The 21,106-nt window shown below is 45.4% G+C and overlaps 1 protein-coding gene across 3 annotated transcripts in view; it reads right to left on the bottom strand.

Annotated features, from left to right (window-relative positions):
• The window catches only part of KMT5B (lysine methyltransferase 5B), a 53,145-nt gene extending 32,885 nt beyond the window's left edge, over positions 1-20,260 (bottom strand). The window contains exons 1-2 of one of the 3 annotated variants that reach the window (XM_043451197.1): positions 19,922-20,260; positions 667-902 (exon numbers count right to left, since the gene is read on the bottom strand). In XM_043451197.1, the coding sequence (XP_043307132.1) occupies positions 667-826 (160 nt within the window). In that variant the 5' untranslated portion in view covers positions 827-902; positions 19,922-20,260. Of the gene's footprint in view, positions 1-666; positions 903-9,645; positions 9,764-19,638; positions 19,827-19,921 lie in introns of those variants that run through there. The other 2 variants (XM_043451198.1, XM_043451199.1) reach the window with 2 other exon arrangements.
• Between the last annotated feature and the right edge of the window lie 846 nt (positions 20,261-21,106).

The following is a 21,106-nucleotide window of genomic DNA, read 5'->3' on the forward strand; positions in this document are numbered from 1 at the left end:
CACTCTTTTTGCACCATTCTTGCCCAATAACATCCAGTGTAATGCTATTCATCTTCACAGGTTTACATTTATCCTGGGGCAATTCACTACTCTTAGAAGAGCTATGAAACATGGATCAAATCTACAATTTCTTGAACTCTCAATATGTAGCCTCATTATCAACCAAAAGATACTGAGGTAGAAAAGTAATTCATTGTCAACAGTCCTTCTCTGTTAGGATAAACTATTCACCCTAAATAAAAAGAAGAAACGATGAAAATTTTAAAAGCTGCCTTAAGTTCCACATAACATGTAAATGAGGGCTGACTTTATCATTCATATCACTCTGCAAGTTTTCAAAGAAATACATACTTACATTTACATCAAACATAAAAAAACACAGTTTAAACTTAAAAGAAATTTAATAGCAGTCCTTTAATATTTTTAATAGAACAAAGCAACCATTCAGGTATAAATTCTACAGAAAATAATTTAAAGTTATGGATATAAAAACACTATATTAAGAATTAAACGAGTTGTACACAATGTTGGATGAGAATAAAAGTTGACACAAGTCTGAAAGAGTATAAGAACCACATTGTTAACTAAGAATACATAATGACAAAGTGGAAAGAATTCCTGCCCCACATCACAGTTAAAAGAGCGACAGCTGAAGTGTGTACATACATCTGCTCGACCTCCTCTCGCCTGCGTTTCTGCCAGTCTTCACGCTGTCCTTTCCCGCGTGCTGCAATTTTGATTGATTCTGCTGATGGTCATTAGACAACTTGCCTCCATGTCTCCTGCCATTCACCACCATGTTCTTGGATTCTCCCAACCACTTCATACCCACAGACAGCCTGACCCAGGTGCATTTAGTCACTTTCTTCAAATAGCTTAGAGAATAATTTCAACGTTCTCTCCTAACAGAAACAAAACACGAAAAACAGAACAAAATGGGTAGATAAATACATAAAAGACCATGCTACACAGACCCCTGAGCAATTTTCAGAGTATTAAAAGTAACTGAACAATTAGTGTTTCCACTCTTCACAGACTGTCTTGGCTCCCCCTCCTCCCATCAGGCTGAGGCCTACAGAGCCCCCAGACTCGTTCTGCCTTGCTCCTCGCTTGTGCTCCTAATAGAGATTGGTAACTAGTAAGTGTTCAACAAATATTTATCTCTCAGTTACCAACAAGAATCATCTTTGCTTCCTATTATTGTGATATCGAGGTATAGCTAGATATCAATACTTGCTCAAACTACAAGTTTTGGAAAATTGTATTAACTCTGTGAATAAATTACAAGAAAAATTGCTTCTTCTCTTCTTGAGGAGCTGAAGAAAAGGCATCTAAGTTAAGCTTTCTCCACAAGAGTTTTGTTAGTCTGCAATCAGCATTAAGGGTATTTAAGAGACCAACATTCAAATATCAAAATACTGCTCATCATGAAATAACTGCCTTAGCTTTCTCTACATCGGCAACAAAAATTGAAATTATTATATTTGCTAGTACAGTGGTTTCCCTCACTATCTGAATTTTAACTGGCTGAATTTGGGGACAAAATGACGAGGACAGCGAGTGATGCTTATCATATGTAAGAACCTTTGGAAAAGAAGGTATACTAGATGGCATTTGCTGGTAGTGAAATGAGAGAGGATGTCCACATCATCACCTCATTACAAATTACGCTTTAACATAAATCAGACTAAAAAGGCTCAAGGAAAGGACAACAACAGAGCTAAAGGAGTTTTAAGATTTCAGTACAGCTCTTCAGCGTGCAGAGGGTGCTGAGGCAGCACACCCAGAGCCCCCCGGCCTGCAGCAGCAGCGTCCGGAGAGGGGCCCAGCACTGCTGCCCAAGGCGCTCTCACTGCAGCACAGGGCATCTCCCCTCACTTTTCCCAAACACACAGAAAAGTACACGATAAATTATTCTGAAGAACTCCCAGAAATGTATAGCCGGAGATAATCACTGATACCCAACACAAATATGAAATATTAATTTTTACTTGACCTCCAGTCTCTCTGACATCACAGGAATTCTGTGTGAATTCACAGTGAAGTAGAATGTGTGTTAGAGCAACATGCTTAGGTGTAAGAAGGTAAAAATCAGCAGATCCATATCAAGAATACTTTTAAATTGTTCTCAAAGATATATTTTCTCTTAGTTCCTTCACTATTTAAATTCAATTAGTCTACAGCTCTTATTGTACCGATCTTTTGATTGTTCCTGTAGGCTTCACTAAACCCAGAAAAATGCCACAGCTTAAATAGGTAAAGGCAAGTAAAATATTGATACACCAGTTACAAGCTAAATGTTTTTGAACTAATATACTTTATTAAATAAAACAGTATCTCCTAGCAATGATAGAGTATCTTATATTTACACTTAGACAACTGGTCTTTTTGTCTAATTTCTACATGTTCCAGGAAGTCTTCCTTGACCCTCATTCTCAAATCCAGGTAGACACCCTACTATAAAACTGGGTGAAAGCCCTTATGTCGCCTTATAGTGAAGGCCTGTCTGCCACCTCCAAAGCTAGTGGAAATGATGGAATTCCAGCTGAGTTATTTCAAACTTAAAAGATGATGCTGTTAAAGAGCTGTACTCAACGTGCCAGCAGATTTGGAAAACTCAGCAGTGACCACAGAACTGGAAAAGGTCAGTTTTCATTCCAATCCCAAAGAAAGGCAATGCCACAGGAAGTTCAAACTACCTTAAAATCATGCTCATTTCACAAGCTAGCAAGGTAATGCTCAAAATCCTTCAAGCTAGGCTTTACCAGTAAATGAGCCGAGAACTTCCAGATATACAAGCTGGATTTAGAAAAGGCAGAGGAAACAGAGATCAAATTGCCAACATCTGCTGGATCATAAAAAAAGCAAGGGAACTGCAGAAAAACATCTACTTCTGCATCACTGACATCCTAAAGCCTCTGACTGTATGGATCACAACAAACCGGAAGATTCTTAAAAAGATGTATACCAGACCACCTTACCTATTTCCTGAGAAACCAGTATGCAGGTCAAGAAGCAAGTTAGAACCAGACATGGAACAATGGACTGGATTCAAAACTGGGAGAGGAATATGTCAAGGCTATACGTGGTCACCCCGCTTATTTAACTTCAATGCAGAGTACACTGTGCGAAATGCTGGGCTGGATGAATTACAGGTTGGAATCAAGATTGCCAGGAGAAATACCAACAATATTTGATATCAAATATCTCAGATACACACAGATGATAACACTCTAACGGCAGAAAGCAAAGAGGAATTAAAGAGCCTCTTGATGAGGGTGAAAGAGGAGAGTGAAAAAACAGGCTTAAAGCTCAACATTCAAAAACCTAAGATCATGGCATCGGGTCGTTATCACCTCATGGCAAAGAGAAGGGGGAATCATGGAAGCAATGACAGATTTTATTTTCTTGGAATCCAAAATCACTGCGGACAGTGACCACAGCCATGAAATTAAAAGACGCTTGCTCCTGCGAAGAAAAGCTATGACAAACACACACGCCATATTAAAAAGCAGACCTTTGCTGACAAAGGTCTGTATAGTCAAAGTATGCTTTTCCACTAGTCATGTACAAATGTAAGAGTTCATGAATGTGAACTATAAAGAAGGTTGAGCACTGAAGAATTGATGCTTTCGAATTGTGGTGCTAGAGAAGACTCTTGAAAGTCCCCTGGACTGCAAGGAGATCAAACCAGTCAATCCTAAAGGAAATCAACCCTGAATATTCATTGGAGCGACTGAAACTGAAGCTAAAGCTCCAATACTCAGGTCACCTGATGCGAAGAGCCAACTCATTGAAAAAGACTCTGATACTGGAAAGATTGAGGGCAGAGGGAGAAAGGGCCAACAGAGGATGATGGTTGGATGGCTTCGCCGACTCAATGGACATTAATCTGAGCAAACTCCAGGAGATAGTGGAGGACAGGGAAGCTTAGCATGCTACAGTCCATGGGGTCGCCAAGAGCCGGACAGGACTTAGGGACTGCACAACAGTCTGCCTCTGTAAGGGACTGAGAGCTCCTGAAAACAAGAACCTACTTTTCTTTTCCTTAGCACAGCACAAAGTAGATCAAAGGCACTCAACTGATGAAAGAATAAATAAATGAGACTGTGATCTAAATCACCTCACAGGAGCTGGCACGTCCGTGTTGTTTAGACTGTAACTTACAACCTGACCTCCAGTTCTCTTCTTCCTCAAGGTGCCTGTCCTGGCACCGCGGCTGGAGCAGGGCTGGCGCAGGCAGCAGCCCCTCCCCACCAGCGGCCTCCCCAGCACCCACCGCAGCGCTTCCGGGCTCACCCCTGACCCTACTCCAGAGAAAACAGTGAGAAGGAAGTTCATCTCAAGAATGTCCACGTATGCCGATAACACATGACCTACAGATAACGATCAAAGAATGTGTTTTTAAGCCTCTTTTAGAAGTCCTAATACTCCTCAATGATAACAAAAGCTAACTATATGAAATAGAAAAGAGAAATGTGGCTTTATATAGAATTAAGAGACAAAAGAACAGCAAATCAGCTCCCCAGAAAACCCTTCAGCCCCAACCAAGCTCCCAGTCAGAGGAAAAAAGTAGAAAACCTGGGACAAGGCCCAGCAATCTGAGTTTTAGTAAGTCCTCCAGGGGATTTTGATGCAACTCCAGCATCTGAACTACTGTTCTAAGTTACTTGTTCATCTACTAGGGCAAAGAACAGATATCAAATTTTTAAGGAAAATTAAAGAATAAAAAATTTTAATTTGAGGAAATTATACCTACCAACCCAATTTCTCCCAAGAATTCAGAAAGTTCACCAATAAATCATTTTAGTAGTACACTCTGACTCAGTTCATGGAGAACAGACTGAGATCCACTCTAACTTACACATAATTTCAATTAAATGTAGGTTAATGACTAAAAAAAAGGAGCAAATCCGTAACCCGGGGTGTCTGAATTATACTGCAGTCAACTGATAACTATTTTATTTGAAGTTAAGGAACCAAAGAGTAACAAGCACTCTGTCAATCAGAAGACATGGCTGAATTTCACTAGAATGAACACACTGCACGTATGTCTGGGTATATTCCATATTCTAGCAGAGGCGCCAATACTCTCCACTCGTCTGGATAACAACAGTTATCATTACAGCAAAAGGCTTCAGCTCACAATGAATATTCTGTGAAAGCAGTTTTAGTAAAGCTAGCAAAGATGGGGGGCTATGTATATAAATTTTTAGCTCAAAATAAACATATCCTCTACTAGTCATCAGCTGCTCTGCCCTCATGCGTGCAGGATCTGCTCTCGTTGGCATGATCAGTCCCACAAGACGATGAGCTGGAAGAACACTTTCATATTAAAGGTGGAGATGGAATTTGAAAAGCTAACACAAGTAGGTATTTTCACAGGAGAAACAGGAGCTGAAGACATGGGGTGGCTCCCTCTCCCAACAGAGGAGGGGTGCAGTCTCTCTGGCCTGGAACCCAGCAGGTTCACATGGAAATAGTACCATGGTCTTGACTTGGTTGACAGTATCTGAGCCGTATTTAAAAGTTAAAATCACCTCAAATTTATCCCAAAATTGGCAGAAAAAAATTTTTAAGAAAGGAGTACTGGCTACTCCTTAAATGGCCTAAAAAGTTACAAATCACTCTTTGTTCTGATTTCACAATTAAAAAATCATGAAAATTATCACACATCTACTACACTCCAGTCACTGAGGATGCAGCAAACAAGGTTTCTGTCCTCATCTGTGCTTAAATTCTAATGAAGAAAGCTCCAGGAAATCACAAATTGGCAAATAAACGCCAGCACCTTGGAGAAGATAAAACCACTTCTAAGTGGAAGGGGGTGTTCTAGGTGGAACCCAGGTGGCACAGGGCGAAGCACTGGGGCGCACTGGGGAGTGAGCACAGGCAAAGGGCAGGTACAAAGTCGGGGGGGGAGGGCCAGCAGAGCCCAGTGTGGCTGGAGCAAGGGAAGGGGGTCAGAGGGGCAGGAGGCAGGCCAGAGAGGTTCCCAGAAAAACACAATGTTAACATGGGGCTTCCAAACCCTGGCTGAGACCTAGGCATTAACTCTCAGTGAGAAAGCAGTAGGGATGGGAGTTGAGTGGTAAAGGCCTCTGCTGGCTGCTCTTATGAAGAAGAGCTTGAATGCGTTTGGAAGAGCAATACTAATCAAGCAACTAACAATTTGGGAGGATGAGAGAAAAGCAGTTAAGAGACCACAGCAATAAACAGGAGAGATGGACACTGGTGGCCTGCAGCAGCAGAGCGGGGGAGAAGTGGTCGAGTTCAGGGATCCTTTCAGAAGGTTTTGCTGACAGGATCTGCTAATACTGTGTGGAAGAAAGAGGTCTCAGATATGCTTGCAAATGGAAGAAGGGACTCAGAAGTTATGGAGGTGACTAAGACCACAGGAAGGTCAGGTTTTGGTAGGGGCCAGGGGGCAGGAGTTTGGTTTGGTGGTGTTTGAGGTATCTGTTAAAAGAGTCCAAGCAGAGATGTCTAGGCAGCTGGACAAAAGGCCCTGGAGGGCAGGTCCAGGCTGGATGTACGCATTCGGGAGCTGAGGACTAGTGAGAGGTCAAACCACAGGACCAGGTGGAATCACCCAGCGAGGAAGTACAGAGGGAAGAAGTCAAGAGCCAAGGGGGCCAGGTATTTAGAGCTCCAGATGATGGAACAGCAGCTGAGGACACCCAGAGGAGCAATGAGTGAGGAAGCAGGCGAAGCAAGAGTAAATCAGGGCTCCGCATGTCAGGAAGGAGGCCGGCTGGGCACAGACTTCAGGGCTCATCAGGCAGACCTCTGAGGGTCTGGGCCGCTGTGAGCCTCTCATGGCAAGGACAGAGAACTTCTGAAATGGACATAATGTCTTGAAACATGAGCTCACGGGGAAAGAACTAGATGGCAGAAAGGAATATAAAGAATCATGAGTAAAGAGACTCCTAAGTTCTTTTCATTTGCTTCAAAGAAGAGAAAAAGAGTCTAAATTTCAGGTGTCAGAAAAGATACCTGTAACATTCAGAGGGTGACGATAGGTCAATTTGAGACCAGCATGCTTTGATAGAGTTTCTAAGGATCTTTGTTAAGTTTTTAAATGAACAGATTTACTAGTTATCAGGAAGGGAGTATGCTGATGGACAGAATTCCGAAGTGTCTGTACAAGGCTTTGCCCCCTCTGTTTTTATAGGTGTCACAAAAATGACCCAACTGGGCTCTAGAGAAATGCAGTTGTCACTGTGCTCTGGTATGGGACACCTTCCCCTACTCCTACCCGCCCCTGGGGTTTCTTGCTGTTATTCAGGCTCCTCCGCCATGGGATTTCCCAGCAAGAATAACCAGTGGCTTGCCATTTCCTCCTCCAGGGGATCTTCCCCACCCAGGGACTGAACTTGTATCTCCTGCACTGGCAGGTGGGTTCTTTACCATCAAGTCACCAGGGAAGCCCAGCTGGGAGTTTATCTGACACTAACACAACAGGAAGGGTTTCACTGGACCAACACAGGTGGGGAAGGATGCCCATACTTCAGATTCTACTCTCAAATGTAAAGGGCTTCCCTTGTAGTTCAGCTGGCAAAGAATCCGCCCGCAATGCAGGAGCTGCTGCTGCTGCTGAGGCGCTTCAGTCGTGTCCGACTCTGTGCGACCCCATAGGCGGCAGCCCACCAGGCTCCCCCGTCCCTGGGATTCTCCGGCAAGAACACTGGAGTGGGCTGCCATTTCCTTCTCCAATGCATGAAAGTGAAAAGTGAAAGGGAAGTCGCTCAGTCATGTCCGACTCTTAGCGACCCCACAGACGGAAGCCCACCAGACTCCCCCGTCCCTGGGATTCTCCAGGCAAGAACACTGGAGTGGGGTGCCATTGCCTTCTCCGCAGTGCAGGAGACCTGGGTTCAATCCCTGGGTTGGGAAGATCCCCTGGAGAAGGGAAAGGCTACCCACTCCAGTATTCTGACCTGGAGAATTCAAATGTAAACAAAAGGGCACACAACTTGTGATAATACAAAACGTACCAGAAAATTGCTAAAACAAGAGATGCATTTAAAGAGGAAAGTATTTAATGAATTCTTTAGAGCTGTGTTTAAAGAGGAAAGACTGACCACATTTTAATACCACTAAGGTAACACACACACACACACACCATCATAAATTCCAAATCATCAACAGACAGCAATGGCTGTTTTGGGAGAACGGGATTAACATCAAAAAAAGACTTTTCCCCAAAACACTGACAATGAACCTATTTCTTTATAATTGGGAAAAAACAAACAACCCACTCCCCCCAATACTTGAAATTCCAGTTTCCAAAGAAAGCACAAAGGTGTTTCATAGAAAATGTGCCCACTCTATCTCCAGTGACGGACCCTCAACAAATGTCAACATGCTCCCAGCCTCCCACTTTGAGAGTGTCCTTTATGGACACTCACACGGACCATAAACTGTGCCTTTGAACTCAGCTGCTCATCTCCAATTTGAGAACTCTGGTTTCAGTTCTTTTTCACTTAAAACTTTTGGACAGGAATTTTTCATTGGGTATCCTAAATACAAATTGGGATTTAAAAAAAATCTGTTATAAAAAATGAAAACATCGATTCTGAAAGACTACCAAAAATTTTGACACACTTCTGATAACATTACCAAGAACTCTCTAACCAGTTTCCAACTGAACTTGTCTGAAGGTAGTTTATTTTAGAGAAATTATCCATTGACAAGGAAACAATTCCCCAAGTGGCTGAAATGAAAAGGTTAACACATTTTTAAAAGCAGGCTCTAGCTTGCTAGAGGACTTTTTAAAATCTTTATTGAGAAAAAGCAGAACAAACATTTTTCAAGTGATTCAGTTACAATTTGCTGAGAAAATAATTCAATACACCAAACAGTTAACAGTCTTATCTTGGAGAAACAGATTACAAGCAATTTCTTAACTGTTACATGACATACTCTTCAAAAGGTTTGACTTTTCAAGATGAGCATATATCACTTTTGTAATAAAGAATAAGTTTAAAAAGGAAAATAAAACAGATTTCACAAAAATCCTTCTGCATCATCCATATGTATGTAAGTTAAAGCCAATTTCTAAAACTTTACTCGCAGCAATTAAAACCAGACTTCTAGGCAGATGGGAAGTGAAAAAATGTCATTGAAATCCTTCTACAAGTTTTCAATGCTTGTGGACTCTGATGCTCACACTGTCACAACGCCAGACTCCCAGGAGCTTTGTATTTAAAATAAGCACAAGATGACAAACACAAATAAAAAGCATAGAAATGAAAGAAGGCACTGCCCAAAGAAGAAACAGCAAACAAGACGCACACCTCAAAAGAATAAACAGCACACCCCGGGCTTTGCCCGTCAGCGCGCCCACCTCCCAGTCCTCAGCCCAGCAGACTGCCATGATACATGCTTTAATATTTCTCCTTCACAGTGCTCATCACAACTGTACTCACTTCTTCATGTATTACTTGATGACACTTGCCTTTCCCACACAGCATAACAAAGATAAGGTACACTTTCATATCACTGGAACCCATCACAAGGCCCAACACACCACAGGTCCACTTGTATCATATCCCCCTTTCCAGTCTCAAACCTAACTGCTACATTATAGATTATCAGTTCTTTCAAGTCTCAAATGACAACAGGACTCTATAACATACGTACCAAAGAATTCCTGTCCATCTCTGTCAATGACTATTCCAAATTCATCCGCATCCAACATATAGCCAAGGTTCCACGGACTCCTCCAGTAATAACTCACGAAATGAGACCAGCTGAAGCCCTGCAGAGCCACCAGAAGCACATGGGATCACTACTCCTCCACTGTTAAGACTCTAATGCAGTTTGACAGGGTAACTGTACATTGACAATTTGTTAGAAAACTACCATGAAAGCTACCACACCTGTAACCTTAAAACTTGCTCCTGTAAACACGGCCAGGAAAAAAATCTCATTCAAGAATTCAGATGACCTGTCAGAGTTCAACCAATGCTAGTGCTAGAAGTCCCAGGGATGACTCTTCCCCTTAATTCAGCAGAAAGCCCTCCCCCAGGGCAGGGCGCTGCTCCGAAGCTGGAGTTGTCAGCAGATTCCGTGCTCACGGGTTATCTAGCACCAAACTTTAGAGCCAAAGAACAGGTCTTTACACTTGGAAAAGAGCTACTGAAAAAGTATCATTTCTGCTTTTCTCTTCCAGCTTTTGTACAAACTCATATGCATCTTGCTTCAGTCAATTCAACAGCTTTCTCAAGCAGTCTCAGGAGGCAAAGCCCCACTCAGACCAGCAAGAGGATGGTGCCTGAAGACAGCAGTTCCCCACCAGTGCACAGTGATACTCCAGCCACCCCGTAAGGATAAAAGGATGGCTACAGACGGCGTCACTAATCCCACTAGTGGAGTCAAAGTCGCTCAGTCGTGTCTGACTCTTTGTGACCCCATGGACTGTAGCCCACCAGGCTCCTCTGTCCATGGGATTCTCTGGGCAAAAACACTGGAGTGGGGAGCAGTTCCCTTCTTCAGGGGATCTTCCCACCCAGGGATGGAACCAGGTTATTGGTTGCAACAATTTCTCGAAAGGAGGCTGGAAAACGGTTCCCAAAGATAGCTATCATGTCTTAATCTGGAACCTGTGAATTTTAGTTTACAAGGGAAGAGGTCTTTGGAAACATGATTAAATCAGATTTTTGAGATGAAAGAGATTATCCAGGTGGGCCGTAAATGTCATCACAAGTGATCTTAAAAGGGAAGGGCAAAGGGAGATTTGACACCACATACACTTTGAGATCATGGCATCTGGTCCCATCACTTCATGGGAAATAGACGGGGAGACAGTGTAAACAGTGTCAGACTTTAATTTTTTGAGCTCCAAAATCACTGCAGATGGTGATTGCAGCCATGACATTAAAAGACGCTTACTCCTTGGAAGGAAAGTTATGACCAACCTAGATAGCATATTAAAAAGCAGAGACATTACTTTGCCAACAAAGGTCCGTCTGGTCAAGGCTATGGTTTTTCCAGTGGTCATGTATGGAAATGAGAGTTGGACTATGAAGAAAGCTCAACGCCGAAAAACTGATGCTTTTGAACTGTGGTGTTGGAGAAGACTCTTGAGAGTCCCTTGGACTGCAAGGAGATCCAACCAGTCCATCCTAAAGGAGATCAGTCCTGGATGTTCATTGGAAGGACTGATGCTGAAGCTGAAACTCCAATACTTCGGCCACCTCATGCAAAGAGCTGACTCATTGGAAAAGACCCTGATGGTGGGAGGGATTGGGGGCAGGAGGAGAACGGGACGACAGAAGATGAGATGGCTGGATGGCATCACTGACTCCATGGACACGGCTTTGAGTAAACTCTGGGAGTTGGTGATGGAAAGGGAGGCCTGGCGTGCCTCCATTCATGGGGTCGCAAAGAGTCGGACACGACTGAGCGACTAAACTGACTGATTGACTGACACTTTGAGAAAAAGACAAAAAGACTGGAGAGAGGCAGCCACAAGCAAAGGAATGCCATGGACACCAGACACTGGGAGAGGCAAAGAACAAGGCTTTCCGAGAGCTTCTGGAGGGGGCCCCACCCAGACCCTGACTCTGGTCCACTGGAACTGAGAGCAGACACGTCTGCTGTTACCAGCCACCCCCTGTGGTATTTTATAGGGCGCACAGGAAATCAACACAGAGACCATGAAAAAGTAAACCAAAGTAAAAACACATTCCAGTTAGACTCCAGAAACACATAAACTTTCAACACATTACAGGAGATGTTAAGCGCCTTTAAACAGTTGTTTAAATACATTTTTAAGAGTCACTTCCCCCTTCAACTTCAGGTATCAACATGGCTACAGAGAGAGCTGTATGGATTGTGAAGATACAACTGGTGTCTCAATTAAACATCTAATTACTCATGCACCGTGCTTAAGCACAGTTAACCAAAACCTTCCTTAGAAGCATCATATGGAACATTATATATTTATATATGTTTACCACAAGAATTAAAAATTAAAACTATTAAATTTTTCATTTAACAGACCATTTTAAACAGCAAAAGAGCCACCACTGGAAGGTCTACAATCAGATGTTTACAACACTTAAACTTATTTGGCCACTGATCTACAGCTGAGCATGTAAAACTCCTCATTACAGAAAATACTGCTTCAAAGCATCTTTTTACATACACCATACGTACACCAGTATGTATCACAACAAAGGATTCTATGTAAGAAAGATCTGTGCCTCCAACTGTCTCAGCAGATATCTCTAAAATAAAGGTCTTAGCTGATGTGGTTGCTGAGGGAAATTCTGCCCCCAATCTCCTTCCCTATTTCTCCACATTTGCTCCACCTGCTCACCTAGGAGCGCCCATAAACAAAATCAAGGATGCTTCCTTTGTTACCCTCCTCTCTGGGACCCAAACAGCATTTTACTCCTCTATCAACAGATGACACCTAGTGGCAAGACCCTGTAAGTACAGCCCACAGTTCCCGAGAAGCTCTGAGTGAAGTAGAACAAAGAATCATCAACTCTTATGGGCAAAGACAAGGGTGAGAAAAACCTACAAAAAGTGAATCCTGGGCTGAGTCCGAGCCTTGGGCCAAGACAGAGTCTGCGGGTGGCAGCCTGTGCCGAGGGCAGCGCACACCCTGGGTCAGGCTGTGGCTCGGGAGGGGCAGGGCGCCCGGGGCCCACTCTGGCTTCACTCACTACTCTCCAGCAACGTGACCATGGACAAGTCACTCAACCTAGCTAATGTCTCATTAGTAAAAAGAAGAGAAGTCTGGCACAAGGATTAAATGAGCAGAAACTGCTAATACAATAAAGGTCTCCAATTATCTCCTCTTTTCATGTAACTAAGGAAGAAACAAAGAAAAGAAGACCAGGCACGCTGATATATCATTCACAAAACTGTCAAGAATCAAATAGAAATTCCCTATTCCTCATCCTACCATAATTCTCACAGGGGAAAAAAAAAAAATCACATCACCTCATCCATTAGAAAAAGTACAAAGTTTCAAGAGAATAAAAAGGAGCAAGACGCTCATTTATGATAGAGTTAAGATCAGCTCTGCTTTTCCTACTGCTCCTGAAGAGAAGCAGTGTGTTTTCTGGCACCAATGTATAATTAAACATCACTGAATATACCTCGCATGTTAACAGAGGAACTACAGATTTTGTTGTTTTTTTTTTTTTCTTTTCATTTATTTTTATTAGTTGGAGGCTAATTACTTTACAATATTGTAGTGGTTTTTGTCATACATTGACATGAATCAGCCATGGATTTACATGCTTACCAGTGCCCAACACACAGCTAAGCAAGTGTCCACTCAGACATGAACGAAGAACTGAACGCCACAGGGACCACCTGGCTGCTCGTATTATGATCCAACAATTGTGCTAATAACTTCATATATATCATATCATTTACCCATATCACAGTATCTTAAATATACAATAGATCTTTAATATTCATAAACATACAATAAAATAGCAAATTATACAACACAATTTGTATCATAAAACATTAAAAATATACAATAACTTATACAACTATCATCACCCTCATTTCACAAATAAGAGGAAGCCTTAAAGAATGAGAAAAAAGCCATGCTGAAAGACTACATATACACTTTTGACCATACAAGAAAGCAATATAAGCCTGACTCAAACAAAATTTTAAACATATTTTGCCTCATATTTGAAGAGCAAGGCCCTAAAACAAAATAGACATGGATCCTGATTTCACAGAGCTCAGAGTATAGCATGAGATGAGAGACAAACAAGTATGAAACAGTAAGTTCTGGTAAGAGCTATAAAGGAAACAAGTAGGATACAAGGACAGACTAATGTGGGGACAAACTTCCAATTGAATAATCAAGAATAAACCAAAAAGCATAAATACAGAAACCCAATCACCTTTTTGGATCAAAAACACTCCTGATCTATCTACACCCACCCACCAAACATTTTCTGAGGCAACTGGCTTGGTCTAAATCCTCCTCTGAATGAAGTGTCTTTTTCTTTCTCTTTTTTTCCTTCATTTATTTTTATTAGTTGGAGGCTAATTACTTTACAATACTGTAGTGGTTTTTGCCATACATTGACATGAATCAGCCATGGATTTACATGTGCTCCCCATCCTGAACCCCCTTCCCACCTCCCTCCCCATCCCATCCCTCTGGGTCATCCCAGTGCACCAGCCCAGTGCACCAGCCCCGAGCACTTGTCTCATGCATCCAACCTGGACTGGCGGTCCATTTCACACTTGATAATATACATGTTTCGATGCTGTTCTCTCAGATTATCCCACCCTCACCTTCTCCCATAGAGTCCAAAATCAGACTTTTGGACTTTTTGTCTCTTTTGTGACGGGAAGGGAGAAGTAGGTTTCTATCTGGTCTCTCTAGCTCCAGCCTCTACTGGCTCACTGGCTGAAGGATCAGCCAGCCGCCTTTACTCTTCAGCAGGTGGGAGGGGGGAGGGGGTTCCATCTTCCTAATAGTATGTTAGTTTTCTTGCTGAAAATACATATCCCTTCACAACATGCAACATAAGGGCTTTTCTTGAAAATGAAAATACTCTTCAGAGGTTAAACTGTATCAGATATTTCAACCTTGTTAAAAATCAGACAGACAAAATGAATCATTCTGCAGACCGAGAAACAACTCAATTCAGTATTTATCAAGAAACTGCTGGGAGCCTCTAGGCACTGTTCGTGGTGCTGGAATACGGCCTGCGTCCAGGAAACACTAGAGGGCGCACGAGAGTTTCCGCTTTCGGGAAACTGCACAAGGCAACTACGGAGTGGGGGACCTTTGCAAAACCAAAGGGAAGCCTGTGAAAGCCAGGTATCTGCTGAGCAGAGCAGCAGCAGCAGGACCTTCACTGGAAGGGCGCTTCTGCCTCAGACCTGAGCGGCAATCCGAGCGTCACAAGAGATCTGCGGACCTGGTGCTCCCATAAAGACGCCCCAGCCCCGTGTTTGTTCCATCCTAACACACGTACCAAGGGTTCCCCAGATTGGCCACGCTATGAGATAGGTGAGACAGGTATTATCACTACAAATGAGATGGCTGAAGCTCAGAACGAAGTTGCCTTCCTGAAGTCAAGCTGCCTTAAACAGTTAGCCTGGGTCTAGAACTCGAGCGTCCTAGCTGAAGTCTGGAGGCACACGTGTATCACCCACAAAAAGGCTTCTCACGTGCTCTTGTCTTTGTGTGCTCTCCTAACACAGAAGATAGGACATCCCGCAGAAATGCAGCTGACAAGTAGGAGCCACAGAGACGTGGAAGCCACACAGACCTTAAGAATCGAACTTCTGGGATCCCCGTCTCCAAGTTCTAAAACCCAACTGACCATAAGCTGTGCGTGTGTCCTCACTCAGCCATGTCCAACTCTTTGCAATTCCATGGACTGTAGCTCACCGGCTCCTCGTGGGATTTTCCTGGCAAGAATACTGGAATGGGTTGCCAGTTCCTTGTCCAGGGGAATCTTCCTGACCCAGGAATTGAACCTGCATCTCCTGCATTGCAGGAGAATTCTTTACCACTGGGCCACCAGGGAAGCCTGATTGTAAGCTGTACCATCAACTTAATAATATTTCAAAACAAGGAGGAAAGACTATGTGAAATACACAGATGAACTATGTAAACCAACTGGAGAGATGGCAAAGTGAGTAAGTTAGCTCTCAGAAGTGAGAAAATGGGTGGTGATTAAGTGTAAAAGAGTATACTCTAGAACCGCAAGTGATGTCAGAGATTAATGTTTAGCTGTTTTACAGATGAAGAAACTAAGGCTTGGCCCCATCAATGCTTTAAACAAATAAGGAGCAGACTGGAACACGGGTATTGAGTCTTAGTCCAGTGGTCCTTCACCCAGCCCCATAATTGTATGTATAATTATACTATAAAATTATGTATATCCTTAGAAAAGACTGTGCAGTGTTTGAGTCTGTCTTACACAGATACTAGCCAACCCCCAATGTGGCTGGCATGGGAGACAGAGGCAGTGAGTGATCAAAGTGCCCCAGTGGTCCTAGGAACCCTTTAACCTAATGGAAGGAAAATCATGAAGCAAAACATAATTCAGAGCATCAATGACTATGGAAATCAGTGACTTTTTTTTCCATTCTGTGAGAATATTTTAGAATTAATGCAAACAGTTCTGCTTCCGTCACCAACTATATAAAGACAATATATCCACTGCCTCTGAGCAACATGGGGATCAAAAGGAAAGTGTGGTGTTTTTTTTTAAAACTAGACATTAATGTGGGTTTAGAAAAACAAAGTAATGAGTCTTTCCTGCACAGATGGATTCTCTCTATTCCACAACTTTAAAATAGTAAAGTCCTATAAAGCAAGTAAAGTAAGATGTGCATGACTAAAATTTGAGGACGTGTCTGTTGAATAAAACAAGATACCTTTTTGTAAGTGAAAAGTTACTCAGACTTTCTGTAATCTGATTTGGACAAAGACAAACTCCAGTCACATTAGTAGGAAAATACAGAGTTAAGTTATTGGTTAAACATGACATTTCCTCTCAACCAACACTTCTAATCTTCTAGGAAACACCAAATTACGGGGAAAGAAAGGGCTTACAGTAAGAACTAAAGTAAAACCAGATTTGAACAGGGTTTCTTTTTTGGGGGGGGGGGGGTTGGGGGGAATGAAATGTAGAGTTGATAGAATTTAAAGAAAGTTGTGAAACTTGCTAAGCCCAGTGGAACTCCTGACTTGTTCACTAGGACCCTTCCTTGTACAGCTTGTTCCATGGAGCTCCCTCATGAGAACCACAGGGTTCAATCACATTTCATACTTAAGAGCTTCAAACAGAGTATGTTTTTTAAGGTTTCAAAGTTGACAGACTATCCAAGAAAAAAGTTACTTTTCAAATCACTGTTTTAATGGTTAGAACTCCTAATACTTGCAATTTAAAGTGCACTGGCTAGTTTCACGCACTAGTAAATTTAAGTGTGTGCTTTTTATTGCAATTAAAACCGTCCCCTACACCAAGACACATCAGCAAATACATTTTCCCTCCAAATAAAAAGTAACTAAAAATCAGGCCGAAAAACTGAGTTACATCTTTACACATAAAACTTCTACTGCACAGAGCTCCACCTGAGACACAGCTGTCTATGCTCTCTGCCTTCATTTCCTCAGTGTATCTGTGAAACTAATATACACACTGGAACAAAGACACACATCCCCATCTTTAACACTGTGTGGAAAACTTAGCAGTTAGTGTGTTCCAGGGCTGACAAAGACCTGTAACTCCTGCCCACCGAAGAAGGATTTTACGAGAGGAGAGAAAGTAAAGCTCATATATGGCAGGCACAGGATAATTAATCGACACCACTTGTCTGAAAGGATTTGCTTTCCTAAGCTGTATGAAGGGCATTCCTGTAGACAGGGAGCTGCTACCATGCTACACACACAAATAAATGACTGTGCAACACAATCAGGCCACACGCTCCTGTCCTACAAGGCCACAAACTGACACTCAAACTAAGAGAAACCAGATTCAATCCCAGACATATAGGACCCAAGGGAAAATTTGTAAACCAACATGCCCCACCCACAAAACTCAACGCTCAAAGACACAAACAACCTGCAGCCACTTCCTTCACATGCATATTCCGCTAGATCCCCACACTGCCCACTGCAATTTGCTTCAGGCATGGAGAGTTCAAAACAGAAGCACTTCAGTGTGCACAAGAAGACAAATGAAAACACAGGCAAGACAGCACTTGGAAATGACTTTGTTTAGTTTCAAAGTTTATGGGTAAAAAATTAAGCCCTACTCTCTTCTCCCCTTGAAGAGTAAATATCCCCATCACTCCTTTTGCTCTCAAACTAAGTGGTTATGTTAACGACAGCAATGCTGTAATAACAGTAGAACGCAGGAATTTTGAACAACTATATATCAGCAAGCTCTATTAATAAATGAGTATTTTTCATCAAGTGTCTATTGAGCACCTGCTCAAAGCAGAGGAGATAACTCAATAAGCTGGCAAGAAGACCGAGGGGATGAGCAAGTAAATAGCCAAATACAATATAACAACTGCTCAGAGAACACACAAGAAGCGTGCCTTCTCCTGAGCGCTCAGTCTCTGCACGTGTGTAAGAGTTCTGTGCGGTGTGGAAGAGTTACCCAGAAGGTCACACTCTCATGAGGCCGTTCTGAAGAGTGTCATTCCGGGGCCGGGAGCGCAGGAGTGCTGGGCAAGGCATGACCAAAAGACAGCAGAGGGGAAACTGCTGGGCCCCGAGCTCGGACGTTAGAAGAGACTGCTGAGTGATTAGAAACTGGAAAAGGGGCCGAGTTCCCACACGTGCTGGGATCAAAGCGTTTGTGGACTTTAATCTTGGAATCTAGCGAGCCCCACAGTGACAGGACCACACCTGTGGTGAAGGCGCTAAACATGTGGCTACAAGGTAAACTTGTGTCTATACTAAGTAACTCTTCAGTTTCCTGGTAGGTACAAATTATCTGTGATGATTTCAGGCAAAACTGATTTCCCCTTCCTTCTTCAAAATGCTTATACTTTGACAATTAATCACCAAAAGTTATAGGCGTGTTCTTACTATTAAAGACCAAAGGGGGAAGGAAAAAAGCTTCAGCTGGCAACTGTTTCCACCAATGATCTTATTAAGCCATGCTCCACTGTACTTTACATCAAAACGCTTTAAATCTAAAAAGATCCTGATGAAAAGAAGCACAATCACAACCAATCAATTCTTCTGCCTCCTACTCTAAATAAAGATTTCCCCCCCCCCTCCCCAAGAGAATTTCGTTTGGCAAGTTCTGAAAAACTTAAATTTCAAAGAACACACGTTCGCCTCAATATTCTTAAAAAAACTTTCCCCTACTCAATGGGTCGGAAGCCAGAGCTCCAAAACCGGGTCAAACGAATCCAAACCGACAAAGAGTGACTTTCTCTGCGTCCCAAGTGCTTCTATACCATTCCAGCAAGTCCGGTCCCGTTGTCACCTTCTTCACGTTTCCCCCACTCTCACAGTTGGGGGTGACGCGGATCATCATCTCTGGGGATGTGGAAGGGGACCGTGTCACTCTGGGAGGACCGGCGCGTGTCCTCGGGACCCGAGACGCCGGCAGACCGAGGGGGACCGGGCCGAAGCGTAGGGGGCGGGGGGGCCCGGGGCCAGGGAGGCCAACCCGGGCCAAGGTGCTGGAGCCGCCGTCAGGAGAAGGCACGGAGCGGGGCGGAGGACCGGCCCGGGAGGAGACCAGGAATGAGGCTCGAGCCCAAACAAAAACAACCCAAAGTTGAGCGCGACGGAGAGAGCAGATTGGGCGAGACCGTTCACGGCTGCCCATTGGAGAAGAGGGAAAACAGAGTCCCCCAATCGCGAGCGGCGGGGCTGCTCCCCTCGTGCGGCCGCGGGCCGGCCCGGCGCTGCCCGGCGGCCGCTACCGCTCCCTTCCGGCCGCGGCGTCCACTGCAGGGCCCGCGCCCCCCGCCCGCCGCCGCGCCCCTCCCCCGACCGTCCCCACCGCCCCCGCTGCCCCGGCTCCGGTCCCCCCACCCCTGGCCCGGCCCGGCGCCCCCCGCGCTCCCGCCGGCCCGCCCCCAGCCCGCCGCCCGCGTCCGGCGCCCCGCCGCCCCCCGCACGCCCGCGCCGGCGTCCGCCCCCCTGCTCACCGCCGGGCGCTACCCGTTCCTCCTCGGGGAGCGTCGAGGCCCAGCCGCCTGGGCCGCTGGGGGGGGGGGGGCCGCTCTGCCCGGCGACACTTCCTCGTCCCTCAAGAAAATTAATCACCAAAAATAATTCCACAGAAAAATGGGAAGAGTAAAATCCAAGATGGCGGCCCCGGCCGCAGCACCGCCCGCTCCATCCGCTGTCGGGAAATGAGTCCCAGCCGCGGCCGGAGCCCCCCGCCCCCACCGCGCCGCGCCCCCTGCGCCCCCGCGCCGCGGGCCTCACCTCGCCTCTCGCGCGGCCTCGGGGAATCCCGGAGGCAGCCGCTGGCCTGGCGACTCCGCGCCCCGGGTCCTGGCGCCGCGCGTGCCGTCTCCGGTGCCCGGGTGTCCTCACCTCATAGCCCCGGAGCCTCGCCGTCCGCGCCGCAGACGCGTCGCCGCCCCCGGTGAGCCGCTCGGACGCCGCCCGGGAACGGTGGAAGGACACGAAAAGGAGTACCCTCGGCCGGGCGGAGGGACACCACTTCAGCTCACGCCTCTTCGGCCGCCTCTGTTGCTTTTACGGGACTGGGGGTTGGGTGGGGGTTGGGGAGGCGGAGAAACCCAAGAAAGAAATGAGTTCCCCCGCCGGCTGCTTCCATCGGCGGAGGGACAAAAAAGCGAATTTTGAGAGGACGAGGCCAGTCGTCGCTGCGCTTAGCTCGCGGCGGAGGGATTCTTATTGAGCTGTCGGAAAGGATCCCTCCGCCCCTCGCTGCCCTTTAAATCGCGGCTGGAGGCGGCGTCGCCGCGCGCCCCTCGGGCGCTACCTGGGCCCTAGGCTTCTACGTGCGCTCGGGGCTCGCGAGTCTGTCTTCCAACCCTCGGTCCCTGGCGCAGCAGTACCCACCGGGGACCGCTTCTGAGTCAGGACGGGGGTCAGCCGTGGGGGACGGTCAGGCTTCTCGCCCGCTGCACCTCCCGGCTGCGCCGAGAAGAGGTGGCCCCCGTGGAGGCGAGCTTCTTTGTTGTGGGAGTGGGTGTCGTTGGGAGCAGATAACACACTGCATAGACCGTGTGGGCAGCCGGAGTTCCACCGCCTCGTGTGGGAGGGAGGGAGACGAGAGCCTGAATCAACCCGGCCACTAGCTGCCTAGCATCAGCCGGCCATTTCTTGAGCACCTACTGTGCGTCGGGTTTTCGGAGAAACGGGTTTTGCCGATTCACTGCCTCGTAGGGCAGTGCCTGTACCCAAGGATGCGGGCCCCCGCCTGGGTCTCAGGCTGGTCGGGAATTTGTTGAGAGGCTCCCACGGGTCGGGCGCGCGGCCTCACCCTCTGGATCCTGCCTGCGAGGTTGACGATAATGGCTACAGAATAGCAATCATGAGAGGAACAGTCTTTCCTGGATACCAGGCGTCATCCTCAAGCTTTGGTTCCCTATCTCGTTTACAACGACTCCCAGGAGGTGGGGACCGTTTTTTCCCACT

The sequence above is a fragment of the Cervus canadensis genome, chromosome 29 (assembly GCF_019320065.1).
Source record: "Cervus canadensis isolate Bull #8, Minnesota chromosome 29, ASM1932006v1, whole genome shotgun sequence".
NCBI classification, from domain to species: Eukaryota; Metazoa; Chordata; class Mammalia; order Artiodactyla; family Cervidae; genus Cervus; species Cervus canadensis.